This window comes from Sinocyclocheilus rhinocerous, unplaced genomic scaffold (assembly GCF_001515625.1).
Source record: "Sinocyclocheilus rhinocerous isolate Xijiao unplaced genomic scaffold, SAMN03320098_v1.1 scaffold4820, whole genome shotgun sequence".
NCBI classification, from domain to species: domain Eukaryota; kingdom Metazoa; phylum Chordata; class Actinopteri; order Cypriniformes; family Cyprinidae; genus Sinocyclocheilus; species Sinocyclocheilus rhinocerous.
The window spans coordinates 262,924-283,097 of NW_015639763.1; the positions used below are offsets into that span (position 1 = coordinate 262,924).

At 37.2% G+C, this 20,174-nt stretch overlaps 2 protein-coding genes across 3 annotated transcripts in view; one reads left to right on the plus strand and one right to left on the minus strand.

Moving 5' to 3' along the window:
- Positions 1–267: 267 nt before the first annotated feature.
- LOC107751611 (speckle-type POZ protein-like A) lies at positions 268–9,084 on the plus strand. The gene is made up of 12 exons (XM_016567352.1): positions 268–396; positions 1,108–1,236; positions 1,810–1,946; positions 2,955–3,076; positions 3,167–3,318; positions 3,489–3,616; positions 5,204–5,381; positions 5,811–5,866; positions 5,964–6,086; positions 7,045–7,187; positions 7,286–7,339; positions 7,818–9,084. The coding sequence occupies exons 3-12, from the start codon at positions 1,869–1,871 to the stop codon at positions 7,960–7,962; spliced, it is 1,179 nt and encodes a 392-aa protein (XP_016422838.1). The 5' UTR covers positions 268–396; positions 1,108–1,236; positions 1,810–1,868; the 3' UTR covers positions 7,963–9,084.
- Positions 9,085–11,212: 2,128 nt separating this feature from the next.
- Positions 11,213–20,174, minus strand: part of LOC107751612 (neurexophilin-2-like) — a 15,539-nt gene continuing 6,577 nt past the window's right edge. Inside the window, exons 3-4 of one of the 2 annotated variants that reach the window (XM_016567354.1) lie at positions 13,120–13,399; positions 11,213–13,041 (exon numbers count right to left, since the gene is read on the minus strand). In XM_016567354.1, coding sequence (XP_016422840.1) covers positions 12,641–13,041; positions 13,120–13,399 — 681 coding nt within the window. In that variant the 3' untranslated portion in view covers positions 11,213–12,640. Of the gene's footprint in view, positions 13,400–20,174 lie in introns of both variants that reach the window. The other variant, XM_016567353.1, reaches the window with a different exon arrangement.

Consider the following 20,174-nt stretch of genomic DNA (forward strand, 5'->3'; position numbering starts at 1 on the left):
GCTTTCACCATATTTATTTCTATGGGGAAAGATGTATATTATTCCTGCTCATCCCGTAACGTGCCTGCACTCTGTTAACTCTTTGCACTCTTTAATCGACACAGTTAGTATCTGTGTTGTGTTGCTTGGGCCGAGGCGCTCCCCCGGTTGGCGGAATTACGTACAGCCACAGGATTGAGTTGAGCGCGGCCACGTCTGCTCACACGCTGTGCTTTCGCTTCCTTCATTGGCAGGATAAGCAGCACACTGCAAGCTACTATCACAGTATCACAAAAGAGCTGCTTTTGAAAAGACACAAATACACTTCAGTCTTAAATAGTGCCTATTAAACTTAGCAGATCCACAAGGACCGCCCGAACCTTGAATTTAACAGTATTGACAGAATGACGAGAAAAGGTTTGTGCTTTAACTGATCTACTTTTGTCAGTGTTGTGGATATAGTTTAGCTTGCTAACCACATAGCCAACTAGCCGACAAGAATCTGACTAGCTCAAACAAAAGACTTGATTCCTTTTGTCCCTAAAAAACTAGATTGTTTCATTAATATACTGGACTTTCAGTTAATGATATGTAGCCAATGAAAAATTAAACCGTAGAAGCTGACCACACAATTCTTTTCATATTTTGTGTTTGCATTATGGCTAAGTTAACCAGTTTCTTTTGCCATATTGACCAAGCCCAGAAAACAATCTGATTTAAACACAAGCACATAACTGAACAACACAAAAATTTAAATTGTTATGGGTAAAGTAAACATTTTAATTTCAGCGGCCTGAGTTAAATTGGTTGTCAACTCAATTTAGGAGCATTCATTCCGGATTTGAACTCACTGAACTTAAGTTATGTTGTAAATATCGTAATGATGTTTATCATAATGACAGTCTAGAGTTCAACCAATGTTATTCAGAAGTCATATAACTGTGAATGTTGCCATTATTTATGCCATTGTTTATTTTTTAATTTACAAATGTGATTTCAGTTACTGTCTGTCCTGATAATGTCATGAAGTACTGATCTTATTTTAATTAATTAGGGATTAATGAATGCTTATGAGAGGATTGAAATGGCAAAGTGTTTCATATGATAGATATGTATTTATATTCACAGGTTGGGATGAGGAGCCCTTGGATCATGCTGTAATGTCACAGTAAAACAAACTTGTTTCTTCAGTATTTACCTGATACATGTGTACAATGGCATCAAGAAATGAAATTCAAGATATTTACTCAAGTTTAGGTGAGTCGGAGGATGGTTTTTCTGTAAAGTTTTTTTGTGTGTTTAGTTAAAAGTGAAATATAGTCAGGTGGATTTGTCTGTTGGTTTACCAAAATACATCTAATGTGCCCTTGCCTTGACTATACCTTGTTAACCAGGGCAAGTTCAGACCTGCCTATCAGGCCTGTGCCAACAAGCCATTTAGTGACTACATTGGACTTAAGTGATTCTGATGTTTTTTGGCATCAAGCACAGCTATATTTAGAGTGATAGTTTCTCGTAAGCATTTTCATGGGTTTAAAACACATTTTTGTGATGATGTTCTGTCACACTGGTTTGTGATATTGCACACTTCCGGTGTTATAGGTTTCATAAAGCTTATATTCTTTTATTTCCGTCCTCCACTTTGATACCTAAAAGCGTTTTGATAGATTCTGTGCCCTGAGTTGGGGTTAGCAATGATTCTCATTTGACCACAAAATGGCTTGCTGATGGCAAAGTCAAAGATTTGATATTTTCAGGTCAGGAGGAGAGGCAGAAATTGCTGCCGTTTATTTTTCTTAAATGATGCCTTTGCTCTGTGTTTCCATAAAGGTTAAGTGGTGAAAGCTTTGGGACCGTCAGCGCTTCTTGTAGTGGGGAGTAAGCTGGCCATGTCAGGGGTCCCAACCCCTCCTCCTCCAGGGGAGATGTCCAGTGGGCCTGTGGCAGAGAGCTGGTGCTATACCCAGGTGAGATGGACTGACGGCTCAGGCAATCATGTACAGGCTTTGCTGAAGTATTTTAGAAGCTATTTATACAGATCTCGGCTGAGTGATTGTTTACATCATTGCAAAATGTAAACTGCATTATCACACAGCTCTATGCGTGTATATAAAGTTGGATATATGTTGCATACAGCTTCATCCACATAAATACAGTACACTCACATGAAGCGATTATATATGGTATAGCAAATGTTTCTATTGCATTGCAAAATGTTATCGCCCAACTCTTTATATAATGTAGGTAATGTAAGTATGTCCAACTTTATGCGTATTCACATAGGGTGATATGTACTATATAGAAAACCTTAATTGCTTGATTTCTTGTATAGTTGCAAAATGTAAACTATGTTATTGCCCAGCACTAATCTGCTAATACTATATAGGAATGGAGTAATATGAAGAATATTAAAATATTAAAAACATTATGATTTCTGTAAAGCTGCTTTAAAATAATTGTGAAAAGCGCTGTGCTAATAAATTTGACTTGGCTTGAAATTTGACCATTCTTTCAGTCTTAATATGGCTCTCTAATATGACAAGTATAGCTTGAGCAAATGCATATGTTTTGATCTCTTGCTTGTTATGGCGCTGTGCACAGTTTGATCTAATGGAGGGCAATCAGTGTATTAAAGTAGATCGGGTGACACTTTATTGTGCAAGTGATAATGAAACTCAAGCAGTCATCATAATGTGGTCATGCTGGTTTATCAGATACGGTAAAATGATACTGAGACAAATTTCCGACGGGTAAGACTTAACCTCAGGCAAATGCAATGCAAAGTTGAACAGGAGCCATTTAGTTGCTTACAAATGAATAAGATGTTAGTAAAAAGTCACATTTTGAAGTGGAAAGCTGCCTGTTCATTTGTTCTTGTGGCATTTGGCGTGTTGTTCTCTAGGATTGACTGCACATCGGTATGTTTGTTGACGGTTATCAGTTTTCACTGATGGTAATCTTTGATGATCTTGTAGGTCAAGGTAGTGAAATTTTCCTACATGTGGACCATAAACAACTTCAGCTTCTGTCGAGAAGAGATGGGTGAAGTATTGAAGAGCTCTACCTTCTCCTCAGGGCCTAATGATAAGATGAAATGGTGAGGAGCCTATGCATATGTTTGTGTGTGTTATAATGTTGTCATTCCCATAAAACATCTTTATCTCTTGGCATCTTTGCCCATCTTCAGGTGCCTACGGGTCAATCCGAAGGGACTCGATGATGAAAGTAAAGATTATCTATCACTATATTTGCTACTAGTTAGTTGTCCAAAAAGTGAAGTCAGAGCCAAGTTCAAGTTTTCTTTACTGAACGCTAAACGGGAGGAGACAAAAGCTATGGGTGAGAACTTTGCCTTTGCCTTTAATTAGAAAAACAAATGATTGGAGCCATGTTGTTTTTAGTCCTGCATAGATTTGTAATGTCAAGTGTCTTGAACTTAAGTCATTATTGGCTGATTGCTTTTGGTTTGGTTTGGACTTACTTACCGCTTACTTCTCTACCCAATGCAGAAAGCCAAAGAGCCTATAGGTTCGTCCAAGGCAAAGACTGGGGCTTCAAAAAATTTATTAGGAGAGATTTTCTGCTTGATGAAGCAAATGGGCTGCTACCAGATGATAAACTCACGTTATTTTGTGAGGCAAGTATGCATTCACTTCATGATCTGTCCGGTACCTCAAACTCAAACCTTCCATACATGAATGTATTGGTTTGGATCAGCCCCACCTGATTAATCATTTTAAAATGCATTATTTATCTTAAAGCGTTTTTAGGTGTTATGCAATAATAGATTGTTTTCTGTGAGGTCAAAAATGCGTGAAATTGGTCCAACTGTCCACTGTGTCATAGCAGTGTGAGTGTTTAAATATGAAATCAACAAAGAATTCATACAAATTCAAATATTACATTTCTAAGAACTTTACACTTGCTTTTTTAACTAAATATTTCTTTTTTTATCATCTCAGACATTCTTGTTTGTCTCATTTGCAGAACAAATCTTTTGACATTTGCTTAATCCAGAGTTACTTCTGGCTTTTAGTTACACTGACATGGTCATTGGGGTTATTTATTATAGATTTTTTTCCATAGAACATGGAAATGTGGAACATGCAAAATGTGTTTTTCTCTTCTGAAGTGGATTGCAGATTGAATTTCCTGCACGTAGCACGCTCTGATCCGTTTGTATGAATATGCTAGTAGCCGTTTGACAGCTCGCCCTTCTCTTCAGAACGTAGCAGGATAGAGACGTCACCTAGAGCGGCAAATGAAATGGGTTGTCAAATGAATTCACTGTAACACAATTATGAGTCTTGCTTGAAAAATAGCCGACATGCCTGTTGAGATCCGCTGCAGGGTTTAATATTTGCAGGGAAATTGGCAATATCACAAGGCAAAGTTGAAACTAAATGCAAATTGCAGATATGTTTTCCCTCATTAATTGGACAGTTTTTGTAGATGATTATTACCGGAAAAACTATTAAACAACTGCAGGATGCTTTCATCAGCTGAGTTTCTGATAGCTGCAAGTTGTTTTTCATTTTGCATGAAAGTTTTTTTTCCTCTTTCATTCACCTCCATTTTGCTCAACACTCTTGAATATTTTAGTAGCGGGCCAGATTGCTAGTACTCTAAATGAGTTTGTCAACATTGTATACAGAGAATGTATAAATAGGAGCACTTAGTCAATTAGTACTTACTTAATAAGATCTGCATTTTCACTGGCCAGTCTCCATTGCTGTTGCAGTCACATAAAGCAATAGTTTGCTCAAAATAATTATTTTAAGCAGTCTAGCATTTGAGGTCATGTTTTGTCATGGATGTCATCATTGCTTTCATTTGGTTGCAGTCAGATTTGCCATAACACACTTTTACACCGTTCAGAGAAGTAAATGAATCTTGCATATAGGACTGCACTGCATCATAATGGGGAAAAAAGTGGCATCACCTAGATAGATAGCTAGCTAGATAGATAGATAGGTAGGTAGGTACATAGATGGATAGACAGACAGACAGACACTGGTAAAGCATACTGTATATTTATTTAATGAATCAAACTAAGCCATATTGCAATATTGATTTGCAGCCCTAACTGCAAGGTAACATGCGTAATATATGCATTAAAAAACATGCTATAATACATAACAGAACAGTATGATGACTTTTCAGTGAATCACATTGCATAGCCAGACCAAGTGGTTTAATTGGACTTGTAATGTGTGTTAATTAGGTAAGTGTTGTCCAGGACTCTGTGAACATCTCCGGACAGTCCAACATGAACATGTTGAAGGTTCCGGAGTGCCAGCTGTCCGATGACCTGGGTAACTTGTGGGAATGCTCACGCTTCACGGACTGCACTCTATATGTGGGAGGGCAGGAGTTCAAAGCCCACAAATCCATCCTGGCAGGTGAGTCTAATCCAGACCTCCAACCCTGCTGACGACATCAGCTCCATGTCCTCCTCTCATCCCAGCGACGCTAGCTCAGCACCCACCCTTCTGAGGGGTTGTGTTTGTGTGTGGGGAGACAGTTTGTGTGACCTTGGTGGTAGTGTTTTTTTCTTTTGCTTTCTGAGGTCGTAATTCTTCAATATGACAGATCTAGATTCATCACTGAAAATCCACAGTGTGATCCACCGCTAATGTCCTCAAAGGACGACACATTCATGAATGTGACTTCTGCCTTTTTGTTTCTTTTTGCCTGTGTAGATTGACTTACAGTTCAGAAATAATCTAATGAAAACTGGACACTTGTGTTTTTTTTGTTTTTTTTACTGTGACCACATATCAAGAGACGCTCATATAATGTGACTGACAGATTTATTGCTTTCTTGACAGCGAGATCACCGGTCTTTAATGCCATGTTTGAACATGAAATGGAGGAAAGTAAAAAGGTATGCATTGGATGCTCTTTTTATATTGCGATATTGGTTTAGATACGTTTGCCGTTATGCAGCGTACAAGTTCATAAGCTGCTTTGTTTTCTTGCAGAACCGAGTTGACATCAGTGATGTTGAACCGGAGGTTTTCAAAGAAATGATGGGCTTCATATACACAGGAAAAGCACCAAATTTAGAGAAAATGGCTGATAGTTTATTAGCCGCAGCGGATAAAGTAAGTGAAGTTTTATTAAATCATGAAATAACGTTAAATACATTGACTTGAATTTTAAGCATCCGTTGATGTGGGTTTTTTTTTTAATAAGAGAAATGTTTGCCATCTGGGGATACACTACCATTCAAAGGTACAAAATTATTACTTTTATTCAGCAACGATGAATTAAATTAATCAAAAGTGACACAGTACTTACTTGTTTAAAAAAAAAAAGCCAAACTTTCTATTCATCAAAGAATCCTAAAAAAAATATACTGGAATAAAAACCGTTATTTTAAATTGTAATATTGGACAATGTTGCTAATTTTATAGCGTTTTTAATCAAATAAATGCAGACTTGGTGAGCATAAGATAATTCTTTAAAATACATTTGAACAAATCTTGCTGACCCCAAACTTTTGAAGGTAGTGTATATGTATTTTTTTAGAAGCCAAAGTGGTAATTATGTGATTTTACATTTTTTGTAAACCCAAAAGTGGAATTGTCATAATTTTCTCATTCTTATGTTGTTTTAAACCTGTATTGATTTTTTTTTTCTTCTTCGTGTGGAAAGACATTTTGTACTGGTCACTGAAGCCAAGTGATTCACTAAAGAATAATTTAGATGTCACTACTGCTTTCGTGAATGCACCAGGGTGAGCTAGATTTTCATTGAATAAAGACTTTTGAAAGATTTTGCTCTGTTTCTCTCAGAATATAGTCATATGGACTATTTCAGTAATGCTTTTATGGTGCGTTTTCCTTTTTGAAGATTAAAGCCTTCAGAAAATTGACCAATAAATGATTACTAATGTATTATTTTGTGTTGTATGGAGGAAAGAAAGTCATACAGGTTTGGAACAACATGAAGGTGAACAAATGCTGACAGAATTGTCATTTTTGGGTGAGCGAAAGCTTTAAATGGCATCACAAACCTTTGAATGTTGTATTGTATAAGTCATGCGTGTCGTTCTCTCAGTACGCTCTGGAGCGCTTAAAGGTCATGTGTGAGGAAGCCCTTTGCAACGGCCTCTCGGTGGAGAACGTGGCAGACACCCTCATCCTGGCCGACTTGCACAGCGCAGAGCAGCTCAAAGCACAGGCCATAGATTTTATCAACAGGCAAGCTGCGCCAAAGAAACTCTGCTTGATAAATTCCTGCTGCCATGGCTGTTTACCAGCCTGAGAATGAGAGTGTTTTTCTTCTATCTTATCCATAGGTGCAGTGTCCTCCGACAGCTGGGCTGTAAAGATGGGAAAAACTGGAATAGCAAGTATGTAATTAGCTGATATGTGTGACACAAGATTAATACTGAGCTCTTATCTACTCTCTTAGATGCATTAGAATTCATTGTTTTAGGTTCTGGGCAGCCTGAGCTGCTTGGCTGGTAGCCACAGCCCGCATATCTCCTGATACCGGTTATTAATAGACTCCGACTGTCTGAAACGTCAAGGAAGATAACATTCCTGCATTATAAACATATCACAAAGTCACTATTATAGATCCCTGGCGCCCTGCCGATCATACTCTTCAGAACGGCAATAACTCCTGCATTAGTGCATGCTTATTTGGAGGAAAATGGTCTTTTGTATAAATAGACATAGTTGCTTGAATCTCCCATATGCACCATTGAATCGAGCCTCTCTTACCTTATTTTTTTACTCCATTAGCCTGGATTAATCCACATTGCTGTTATCGATTTTTAATGTGTCTTGTGTTAATACTAAAACGTCTTCACCCTCTCCTGACAGTCACGCCACGGACATAATGGAGACCGCTGGCTGGAAGTCAATGATCCAGTCTCATCCTCACTTAGTGGCGGAGGCTTTCCGCGCGCTCGCGTCAGCACAGTGCCCCCACTTCGGTCTGCCCAGGAAGCGCCTAAAACAGTCGTGATGACGTTCCCGCTGCTCTCTTGAGCCTGTCCTGGGGCAAAAGCCAGAAAACTGCGGAGTTTAGACTCTATCCCATTGTCATCCAAACCGACAGCACGTGACTGGGACAGGCTGGCTTCTAAATGGCTGCGAAAGCTGTTCACACCCTTCCTGAGCGATGGGTTTGGCATCTGAGCTTTATTTTGTGAATCTTTCTGTCACTTCAAACAGCCTTAAACTATCTGCCATGACTCTTGTGTGAAGTATTTGAATTCTCTCAGTTCTACTCTGTGCCTGCCTTGTCCCATGAGACCAGGCCTCTTCCCTGTTGCACTAGTTCCCAAAGTCTCGCTGTTTTATATGGCACTTCCTAGGAATGCGTCAGGAGTTCGATCCATGGGAAATAGTATATATTCCTAATGTTCCTTTAAATATTAATTTAAATATTTACAACTAAATATTCCTTTAGTTGTGCGACTAGACATTAAATAAATGTTAACACAATGAGTGCAAGGTCATTTCTTTACACTTTGAAAAGATAGCTATGCCCCATATTGATGGCACGATTTCTATGTAAAGACACGGTTTAACCAAATTATTGTTTGTGTCCTGCCCCTTGACCTGTGAAAACATTCAAAGTGTCATGTATTCACAATTTTACAAACGACTACATTTTTAGACACAATAGTGTTGCTTCCCTTGAATTGGTCTGCCATATACAGACGAGTAGTTTGAAGTTGTCTGGCCCATAATGCATTTGTGTAACCTGATTGGACTAGACAATCCATCTTCAAACACATTGTCCTCTGTGATCAGGAAATGTTTGGATGCTGAGCATCAGAGTGTGGCATTACTGTGCATGTCATATGGATGGATTGATGAATGTGTGATTGGGAGTTACAGATAGATTGATTGTCCTCGGTCTATCAGAGTTTTGTTGTTTTGAGCTGTGGCGTTACAGTCGAACTGACAGTGATTTGGAAGAGGACTCTACATTGTGTCATGCTATACTGACTTTAAAAAAATATTGCCTGCATTAACTCATTAAAAAGTTTTTCAGCATTCAGTGGTGTTTTATGTATGGTTTATATAATATACTTCCATTCAAAAGTTTGGGGTCTGAATTTTTTTTAATTTAATTTTTTAGGGAGTCTGTTTTGCTCACGAAGACTACAATAAAAGCAGTAAAATCATTGATTACAAAATATTTTAATATATTTTGAAATGTAATTATTTCCTGCAATGATAAAGCTTAAATTTCAGCATCCAGTCTTCAGTGTCACATGATCCATCAGAAATCAATAATCAAAAAACATTTCATATTATTAATGTTAAATGAAGTTGCTTTTTCAGGATTATTTGAAAAGAAAGATCAAAAATACAGAATTTGACATCTTTTGTAGCATTGTCTTTACTATCATTTTTGATCAGTTTAATGCATCCTTGCTAATTAAAAGTATTAATTTCTTTTTCTTTTTAAATCTTAAATTTTGAATGGTATATACAGTATATTACATTTACATTACATATAATTTTTACTGAAGTAGTCTCTAAATTGGCAGTTTCCCACTAATTAACAGCCATCTGTACTGATTTTTTCCCTCTCTTTTTTGGCATATGTATAAATATCTTGTTATACTACTATTATATATGGCTTATTATATAAATAATATATATTTTTTCAGTAAGGGCAGTGTTTTACTTCATGATCTCATCCTGAGGAGTTTGTTATAGTTATTATGTTTAGCAAGAAGTGAAATGTCACCTGCAAAATGACTAATGTTTTGACATTTTGCTTTGGTTATTTGTGTTTAACACATTTCAAGAAGGTGAAAAGAGGTGATGAAATGGGCAAAAAGAACAATATAAGAACAACCGGCCATCAAGCTCAACTGCAAATTGCATTTTGCTAAACATAATAGTCATTTTGTGATTGATTAAACATCGCAGTGTTATTTTAAACACTAAACTTAGCATTAGCACAATTGTTGCTGGCACTGTAACTGCAACGTAAGTTGTGGTACCGCGACCATTGTGATCTCTGCAGCAGTTGCAACGTATTGCTCTCGCACCCTCCATGATGGGAAATCAGGGCTAATTAAAGCGAACAGCATGCAGTCCGTAATCCGAGCTATCAAACACACATCTTTTTCCCGTGCCAACATGCCGCTTCATGCCGACCGTTTTCTGCGGCTCCTAGGGAACTCTGTGATAACATCTCACTATTAGAAAACCTCTCTCCCACTCCTGTCTATCTGGAAGACAATTTTTAAGTGCACCACTGAGCTAATGAGACATTGCGAATTCATACAGTTGTTCTTTTTTCCATCATAGGGCAATTCAGTTTTGTCTTTTGTTCTTTTCTTTTGTTCTGCGTGAATCGGATGGTGGGAGGCCGTCTATGTTGAAAGCCAAAAACATGACAATCCATTCGGAAAGAAACAAAAGGTTCACATTTGAGGAAGAGTCCATCGTTTTCATATGCACATAAACTAATGTAACACGGGTCTATACATCAGAAAGCTTTTTATTGAATATGATCATGTATTAGAGCTTGATGAAATGCAACACATCACAGGATGTAATGTTTTTATCCAGAGGTAATGTGATTTTGCAGGATATTTTACTGACTGAAGAATCAGTGCTTTATGCGGTCATAAAAACGACGGCAGATATGCAGATGTTTCACTACAAATCTCACATATACTGTCTGGATATGCTTCATGTTTAAATCTGTGACAGACATACTGAATAAAAGCAATAAATTAACCCTCTATGGCAGCATAATTTTTCCTTCACTGAAAAAATTAACTATGACAGTGTTTGAAATAAAGGACATTTTAAAAAGAAACCAACAATATAGTCTTTTTAAGCCACGTGACATTTGATATTCTCACCCAGAGAGAGGCACATCGAAGTGCTCTATAAATTGCTTTATTGAAATAGAACAAACTTGTTTTTAGGGAAATATTTAAGTATAAATAATAAAGGTGTGCAACGATTTATAAAAGAAACACGAGTCTAATAATCAAAGAAAAAATTATCCACACTGTAAAGATTTTTTTTTACTTAAAAATAATTTATTTCTATGTGTTACTTGCAATGTCTTTGTGAAATTTACTAATAATTGTTGAGCAAAAATTGTTTCATAGCAAATCAGCGCGAATGCATACCATAGAGGGTTTAAAAAAAGCTGGAAGCTCAGGTATTTTCCTTGAGCATTTTTTTTTGTGTTTTACAGATATTGAAGACAAACATAAAGCATACAATTTGCTAAAAAAAAATAAAACTGACAAGCTAGATGGTTCAACTCTACATCTACTTGATATAACGGTCAAACACCAAAAGTAGGAAAATTGATCAATGCTGGATTGCTAGATTAAAGAAACAAATTCATCCTTTAAAGGCAAAATACACACGGTTTTAGAGTCACATTTATACACTATTCACAAAATTGCACGCAGGATTTTAAACTAAATACCAATTATAAACAGCTATCTTTGTATCGACATGTTCTTGATGTGAATGTTCATGTGGCAAGACAATTAGAGTATCAGTACAATTAATTATCCATCTGATTCTTCAATTTGAGCAGAACTGCGATCTAGATCAGTCACCCTTGATATGGGAAAATAATCTGTTTGGTACACGCACAAATGGAACCTGAGAATTCCAGTTCTGATTATCAGACTATGGCATTTCAGCTGGTTCATTGTGACACACTGACATTTAGACTATAATGTGCAAACAAAAATGATTCCTTCAAATGATCTCCATATACTGTTTTAAATTATGAAAGACTCAATACAAGGTAGACTCGCAAATTGTATTAATTTACCCTCATGTGCATTTGCATAAATGTCTGTATTTACTCCTGACACTTTTTCACTTTGACACGAAAGAGTTTGATTCCAGTCCAAAGTCACTGGCTTGAATAGAGGTTTGCTACATGACTGACATGCTAAATTTCAGTTTTTGGCTCCGGGCCCCTCTGTCATGGTTTGTAAGTGAAATTTCCCACTATAATTAATGTTAATTAGAGCCTGCAAATGTGGATCTCTGTGGCGAGACCATGACAAAGGGTTGTTAACCGGCTGCCAGATTCACTAAATCCACCTGTCCAATGAATTGTGCTCTCGTGAGACATGGCAAATTACTCTTTGAAATTATACACAAATCTCAATTCACACATAGATCTTTTGTGAAATGCGAAACAACTAAGAGTAATTTGTAAGTGATGTCTTTGCTGAATGATTTAACCCGTTCGCACTTATCTTGACAACTGCATAAATGCTTCAAACAATTTAGTGCTGAACAAGAGGCCACATTGCTCAATAAAACACGCACACACTAACGCACACACACAAACCTCACAATAAAAAGGTGTTTCACGTATAATCTATCCTCTGTAGGTCTGTGATTTATTAGCTTGACAAGTAGTGAAAGATGGTCTGTTTTCGGAAAACAAATTCCCAATGGAACTCGAACCGTGGGATGGATGTGAGACGTTTAAAGCCAAAAACAAAAGTGCCGATCAGTTATTTTGCCATCAAACGTCGTGACTGCCGTATCACAATAGGCGATGCCAGTAGTGTAGCCTAATGCGAAACATCTGGATTTATTTTAATTGCTTCTAAATCAGATGAAACACACGGTGAAAATGAGGTTGACCGTTCTCACTGTCTAGGATGGACTGTATCTTAACCCGTGGATGCGTACGGCGTGTCACTGTGATAGTTGTAATCGGGGCAGATTTTCTGCACCAGTTTATAGTCAGTGCTGTAGAAGGCGATGTAGATGCATATGACTTTGAAGGGCTTTGAGCAGAGCCAGGACACATGGCTCTGGGTGGATTCTTGGTAACACGTGTTGGACGGGTCATAGCTGCAGTGTGAAGTCTTTTTGCTGCGGTCTGTTTTCTGGTACTCGATACGACAGTTGAAAGATTTCGAGTCTTTCGTCTCCAGGGTGGACTGCTGGGCGATCTCAAACTCCACCACTTTGGAAGGCGGCACCAGGCTTACGGAGACGTTCCCCAGGCCCGTGGAGTTGTGGCGGAAATAAACGCTGAACGTGCCGTTGCCGTGGTCCACTATCTTGCCTGTAATGAGGAGATTGAGTTTCACAGTTTTGATGTTGGAGTTGAAGTCACCCCAGCCGAACATTTTTTTAAACTTGCCCGTTTTCACGATGGGTCTGCGTTTAGTCCTGCTCTGCGCCTCTCTGACATCTGTCTGGTTAGATAACCAGTCCCAAGAGTCCTCGATGTTTTCCAAATATGTAATCTCCCTCCTGTTGCTCTTGAACCCAGGGGATCCCCGGGCGAAAAGGCGCAGGGGGTTAAGAACGCGGGGGCTGGCGCTTTTGGGGGAGGGGTGGTCCTCGTTTTCAGCCTCCCCCCAGTCCACGAGCCCTACCTCTGGAATATGGACTCTTCTGCATGTGACGTTCCAACAACACTGCGAAAAGCACAAACGCACAAACATGAGAATCCACAATACTATATGCAACATTATATACAACATCTATAGCCTATACATATCTTTATTATACAATTGTAAAGTGCAACGGTGCATGCCCACTTTCCTTGGCCTTGGTTCCAGAATTATTTTGCCCATAAATTTTTCCCATTGAGATTTTTAAAAAATAATATTTTAAGAAGATTATAAGCCATGACCCAAATCAACCAGCTATGAGGTGAATGTTTATTGCAAAATATGTGTATTAGGCATTAAAATATTGATACTGACTCTATCATTCACTTGTTTCATGGGAGTGGGTAGGCTGCCATTATTTACTTGTCACAATTCCCTAATTAGTAGAAATGTATTTATAGAATTCCACTTCTAAACACAATTAAATAATGCAGACTGATGGCTTCAACAAATGCATATGCCATCAATTAACAACCCTGTAGCTCACAGTAGGTCTGTCTTTAAAGGCTTATAAGTTACGTACACGTCTTTATGAATTAATCAACTTATTTGTTCAAAACGCAGATTCCTTCAGGAACAATGTCTGACTGAATCTGGAAAAGCTATTTCTATTTTACAATTTCTGTCTTTATGAGTGAGTCAATGAAGCATTCATTCAACCGATTCATTCAGTAATAAATCAAGTGGCTGTCTATGAGAGTGAGTCACTGAATCATTCATTCAGAGACGAAGTAGTGGATTTTGCTTCCACAGTTATTCTCACTGGTGGAGGTAAAAATAGACATCACAGCTGTCAATATTGTCTAAAATGTAAGCTACTCAATATTACCTTCATGATTTTCTTTATAGCTGTTTTATAAAAGCAATGTCACAGCCATGCTGCTGGAATATTAGCACAGCTGTTATCGTTGCCTAAATCATAGCTTTAATTTAGGTTGCATTAAACAGGAATGATGTTAATCTTAAAATATTTTAATTTGTAAACAATAATGAATAAACCATGAATAGTTCTACGTAATGACTGTCTTGGTTATATTTTTGTACCTTTAATGTTTTAAAAACATCCAAATGATCTGCAAAGGTTAAACATGAAATTATTTCTGCATTACACTGCAGTGCTGATCCTATGTGCCAAATAACCTTTTTGCTCCAGGATTGAGTTCTGGTCCACTTAAGATAAAGTCTTAATAATTTGTAGAAATAAGCCAAACTAGTTTGGCTGGTAATTAGCGCAGGCTGCCATCCTGAGGCACGGCTGAGAGGATCATTTGCTGAAGCAGATGTGAAAGTAGGGCTGTTTGAAATCGCACAGACGAGCAACCCTGTATTTTCTCTATAATTACTAATTTTGCTGTAAGCTTAACAGCAGCATATGAAAACTCAGTCAGCAAAGGACTACATTCATGAAGACATTTCCATCTAAAATGGTCCAGAGTGTATCAGTATTTCAGAGGCTGTGCATTATCGAATATGGTTAAATATCGTACGTAAACAAAATAACATTTCTGATTGTCTGTGTAAACTTTAAAATGGGTGTAAAATGTTGTTGTCAAATAGCGCAACAGCTTGAGAACATCATGCACAACATTATAAATGATGCAAACAGCCAGTAATAGCCCAGTAATTTGAAAGTTCCCTGTATAATGTGAAATCAATGTGTCTCCCATGGATTGGGGGGTCTGTTCATCTATCATTCTTCACAAAACTTAATTAAGACTATACCTCCACATACAAACAGAGAGAGAAAGAATGCAGTGTACATTTCCGTAATGAATTTATGGGCTGCAGGTGAAACTTTGCAGCATCGTCTGAAAGTCCACTGAACAAAGATTGAAGATAACCCTCAATGGAAATGAGAAAAAAGAAATAGAGATTTTTGTATTTGATGAAACATTTATTCATTTTTGAGTCCCCCTGGTCTTGTACGATGTTCACTAAACTAGAGCGCTCATATCTCTGTTCTCGCTCTTGGTTGTGAGTCTCTTCATTTTTCATTTCACAGGCCTCAGTGACTTGACAAGGGAAGATGAATACCATTCACATTTAGAGAAATAGTGGTGAGAGACAACTTCAGGTGAAGCAGGAAGGAGATGATAATGCTAATGTGGAAGCAGTTAAAGGATGATGAACAACTGGGGAAATTGCTGTGACAAGTAGAGGAATCACAGGCAAAATAAAACGCTTTACTGCCTTGAGAGGAAAACTTAAAAGGTTGTGCTGACAATCGGTCCCAATCCTTTCCCTCTCTACCTCACTCATACTCTCTCTCTCTTTCCTACATGTAGGGTGGCAGTTATTCTACACGTATTTTGGTAATATGTTTGATGTCTAACTCAAGGGAAGGACTCAAGCTGTGACTTTGGTAGAGGTAAGGCATACAAGGTTTGCTGAGGGGAAATCTAAGGACGTTAATTAAGACTTTAACTAAACTTCAGTACTGTCCTGCAGGCTAGAGTCAAGAGTAATAGAATTATATTTTCCTTTCATTTTCTGCTTACACAAACAACAGTTGTATAATTCCTCTCAGGTTCACACAAGTGTTCTATCAGAATTACCACAGTTTATCATATTAACTATGATCAGGTAACGTTTGACAACCTCTCCAGATACTGTTTGGCATCATTTTTAACAGTATATATACAATATTTGTAATGGTTTCAAATTTTAAACCTAACCCTTTTTTAAATCAATATATAAATTTGTCACTTGATTTTTTTTGGCAAATAATCACATATAAAATATTAGACAAAAAAGACTCCACAAACAGTTCCCATATAGTCCACAGCAATAGATTTTACATAGTCTAACCAATCTATAATATAAATATACAATACAGAACATACTGTATGTGTGTGAGTGTGTGTGTATTTTGTATTTAAATCTTTATTAAAAAAAGAATTTATATACTGTATGCTACCATTGAAAAGTTCGGGATCTGTAAGATTGTTTTGAAAGATGTTTTTGAAACTCTCTTATACTCTCCAAGGCTGCATTTATTTATCAAAAATACAGTAAAACTTGTGCAATCACATATTTGTTTTAGTAAGTATTAGTAAATTAAAGTATTAGTAAGAAGTAAATTTGTATTTAGTAAGTATATTTATTTTAAAATTAGTATATGTAGTAAATATATGTGCTCTTATTATAAATGCTAAAACATTTGTGCATCTTAATGATTTTCTTTAAAACTGTGATACATTTTTTGTTTGTACGTTAATTTGATAAAGTTCACAAGAACACATTTATTTGAAATAGAAATCGGTTATAACATTATAAATGTCAGCCTGTCACTTGTGATCAATTTAATGCATGAGTATTAATTTCTTTAAAAGAAAATTCTTACTGACCTCAAACCTTTTAAGAGTAGTGTGTGTGTATATATATATATAAATAAAAAAAACATGTATACATAGATATCAGCATATACAGTATAGTCAAACCAATCTATACCATCAAAGAAATTAAAAGGTTTAAAAATCTGATAAAATATCTGTAATTTGATAACGTATTGTACAATGTGTCAGTCACCCACAGCGAAAGCTGGCCTAGTGACAGCGTCACAATATGACATCCACAAAGTGAGAGAAGAATCGGTCTAGACGTTCATCTGTAATGAGCATTATGGAGCAAGCTGTCTGCCAGTCCCTGGGGTGGACATATCTTTTACGGCTTGACATAAAGGTAATTGCCGTGGTGACCAGAACTAGCCCTCTAGAAAGTTATTAAGAAGTCAGGGACATCTCAGTGGCGGATCATGGATGAGGATGCTGTTAAAATGCATTTGCTCCGTCTGGCTGTAGCACACCTCTGATGGCTGTGATGGCTCTCCAGCCCCGGGGCATGAATCTGTTTGGATGTCAGACCTGCACCTTCTTGTCATTTTCCGTCCATTTCTCTTTTTTCTTGTGCTGTCTCCCTATTTCTCAGCCCCAGAGACTGTTTGTTCAGCATAATAGTGCAACTGTGATTTGTACCTTAATTTGAGAATTTACTGGTCTGGGGCTTAAAAAACATCACTATAAGAGCTGTGAAAAGATTTGTGAAAAAAAATAACAGCTGTATGACTCATGGATCATTAAATGATGACAGAATATTAATTTGTAGGTGAATTAGGTGAATTATTCCTTTAAGCTATTGTTATAATACATCATTCCAGTAGAATAACCTACATTTTATTTTTTATTTTATTTTATTTCATAGACTTTTTGTCTTAACTGTATAGGACAGTAAAGAGCAGACAAAAAAAGTGAAGTGAGAGGGAGGAGGGATTGTATCGGGACATGAGAGGCTTCAAACCTGAATGATTCTTGTGTGTCATTAGCATGCGCACTACACTTAAGAGGGTCAACCATCTGAGATCACCTAAACCTACTCTCTGATGTTCTCAAACAAAAAACACCTTAGTACACTGTCATTAAATACACAACACACAACATCCAGGCCAAATTGTCTATTACACTAAATACATAAAAGAGCAATTGTTTTAGACATGTCACCCATAATTCAACCAAACTGCAGTTTCTTGTTGTAGAGTACTGAACATGGCAGCAGCTGCCTCTCCATTTCACCTGTCCAGCCCACTGTTCCTCCCCAAAGTCTCTGTCATTTTACTCCTACCTTGGTCTCTCTCTCTCTCTCTCTCTCTTCGTCTCCCCCACTGTTTCTCCTGTGTGGTGTTACATGACATTTCATTTGTAATGATTCAAACAAAGAGCAGTTTCAAGAGAAGGCCCCAAAGGTCTGGAGGAGGCAGGTGGGGGCCTGAGTCTACACACGGCCGCAGAATAGATTGCTACCCTGATGGGTGAAACAGCCGCACACCCGAAACCCATCACTCTTAATCAAGAGCCAGGCTGCTAACAAATGGCAGGTGTTCAGTGGAGAGGATCAAAGAGAGAAATCCTCACCCTCAGCCGGGACTGATCGCTGTAGCACTGTATGCTGTGCTGCATGTCTAATGCCATATAATCCCCCCTGTCATTAGCACCTGACCCTTACAGCGCCAAATGCTCATGCATGGCTGCCTCAGTCACCGGACCCTTAAATCATCCGGTCAGAACTGTAGCCAATCAGAGGTACGGTCGCTTTCAATGACTTGCAATCAAAGTGATGTGAGGCCAATGAAATGCATGCTTGAACATTTGTATGGAACTCTGCATTCAAATTTTAATTTTGAACATTTCAAAACTCGTGCTCTTTAAAAACGATAAAGAAAAAAAAAAAAGGATTAGAAGACCCACACATGTGCCAGTAGTGTTTAAGTACTTTCTCTGCTTAATTTATCTGGTAAGAAGGTCATATTGCAGTTATGCATAATAATTGTATAACTAAAAAGTATCTCATGAAGATTTAATCTTTTTAGTAACAGCAACTAAGTGTCATAAAGCAGAGGTTCACAACCAGGGGTCCGGGGCCCACTAGGGGGCCTCAGAAAACTCCCAAACTGGCCCCAATATGACAAAACAAGCTTTAAAATAAGCTAAACAATGATGTTTCTTATTAAATTTACTCCCTAAGCAACTTAAAGAACCAGGGTTCCCATGATCTTGTATACTGTATGAGGTAGCCTAATTTTAAAAAGTGTCATTTCTAGAGCTGGAATGTCAATAAATGAATACAAATGCCAAGGCAATTTTTATAAAGAAAATATATAGATATATTTTTTTAGTTAACTCCAAAATATTTTATTGGATAGAAATTTTGTATAAAATATACACATGCCTGCATATATAAGCAAATCACAAACAACTGGAAAAGTCATGTAAAATTAATATTGATCGGTTAATGAAATTTATGAAAAATAATGAAAATTAGTTTAGTAACTTTTGTTTATCTATGGACATTCCTACATTCCTAGTTTCTGTAAATGTAAAAAATGTACCAGAGAAAACCTATGGGGAGGGGCCTTCAAGTATTGTTGTGTACAATAGGGATAATAGGGCTGTCCATTGCATATAATATTTTGTGGTTAATTTCATTTTTTTTCTGTAGCTAACTTTATCACATGTAGTTCCTGCTTAATGATTAACATAAAATGCCCATACTACCTCTAATAAAAACTCTCAGCCCTTTTAATATAAAAAGCAGCCTGTCTTTTTTTTTTTTTTGTCAGTGCTTTCTGCATGTCAATCATATTTAATTATTATAATAGGACAACGAACAGGAAATTAAGCTATTATTAGCCAATTAACCAATAATTTTTTGTCTTTGGGTCTGCTGACATCAGGTATTGTATGAAGCATTTTTGGAACAGAGCATGCAGCGGATGTTAACAGAATGAAACAGTTATAATAACAAACATGTTTTAAAGGGGTCATATGATGCTTTTTTAAAGATCATTATTTTGTGTATTTGGTGTAACAGAATATGTTGACATGCTTTAATGTTCAAAAAACACATTATTTTTCAAATACTGTACATTATTGTAGGTCCTCTATGCCCCGCCTCTCTCAAATTAATTGCATGCATTAACATGCTCTAAATATAAGTCAACAACTGTGGGATCAAGCTGCTGAAAAATATGTGAAAAAGCATCAAGGGCCAATACAATGGAGTCAGACAAGGTGCAATTGTGTTATACTGTACATGATAATTTGTTAACAAGACCAGGGGCCTCATTTATAAAATGTGCGTACGAACAGATTTGATCTTCGAGTGTGCGTACGCTAAAATCCACAGCAACGTTTATATTTATAAAAACGGTCTTTGACGTGGAAAAGTACTTACCGCCACGTCAGGGTCTGAGCAGGCGTACGCACTTTTCCTTGTGGCAAAGTCGGAGTACTGCAGCTATTTGAAC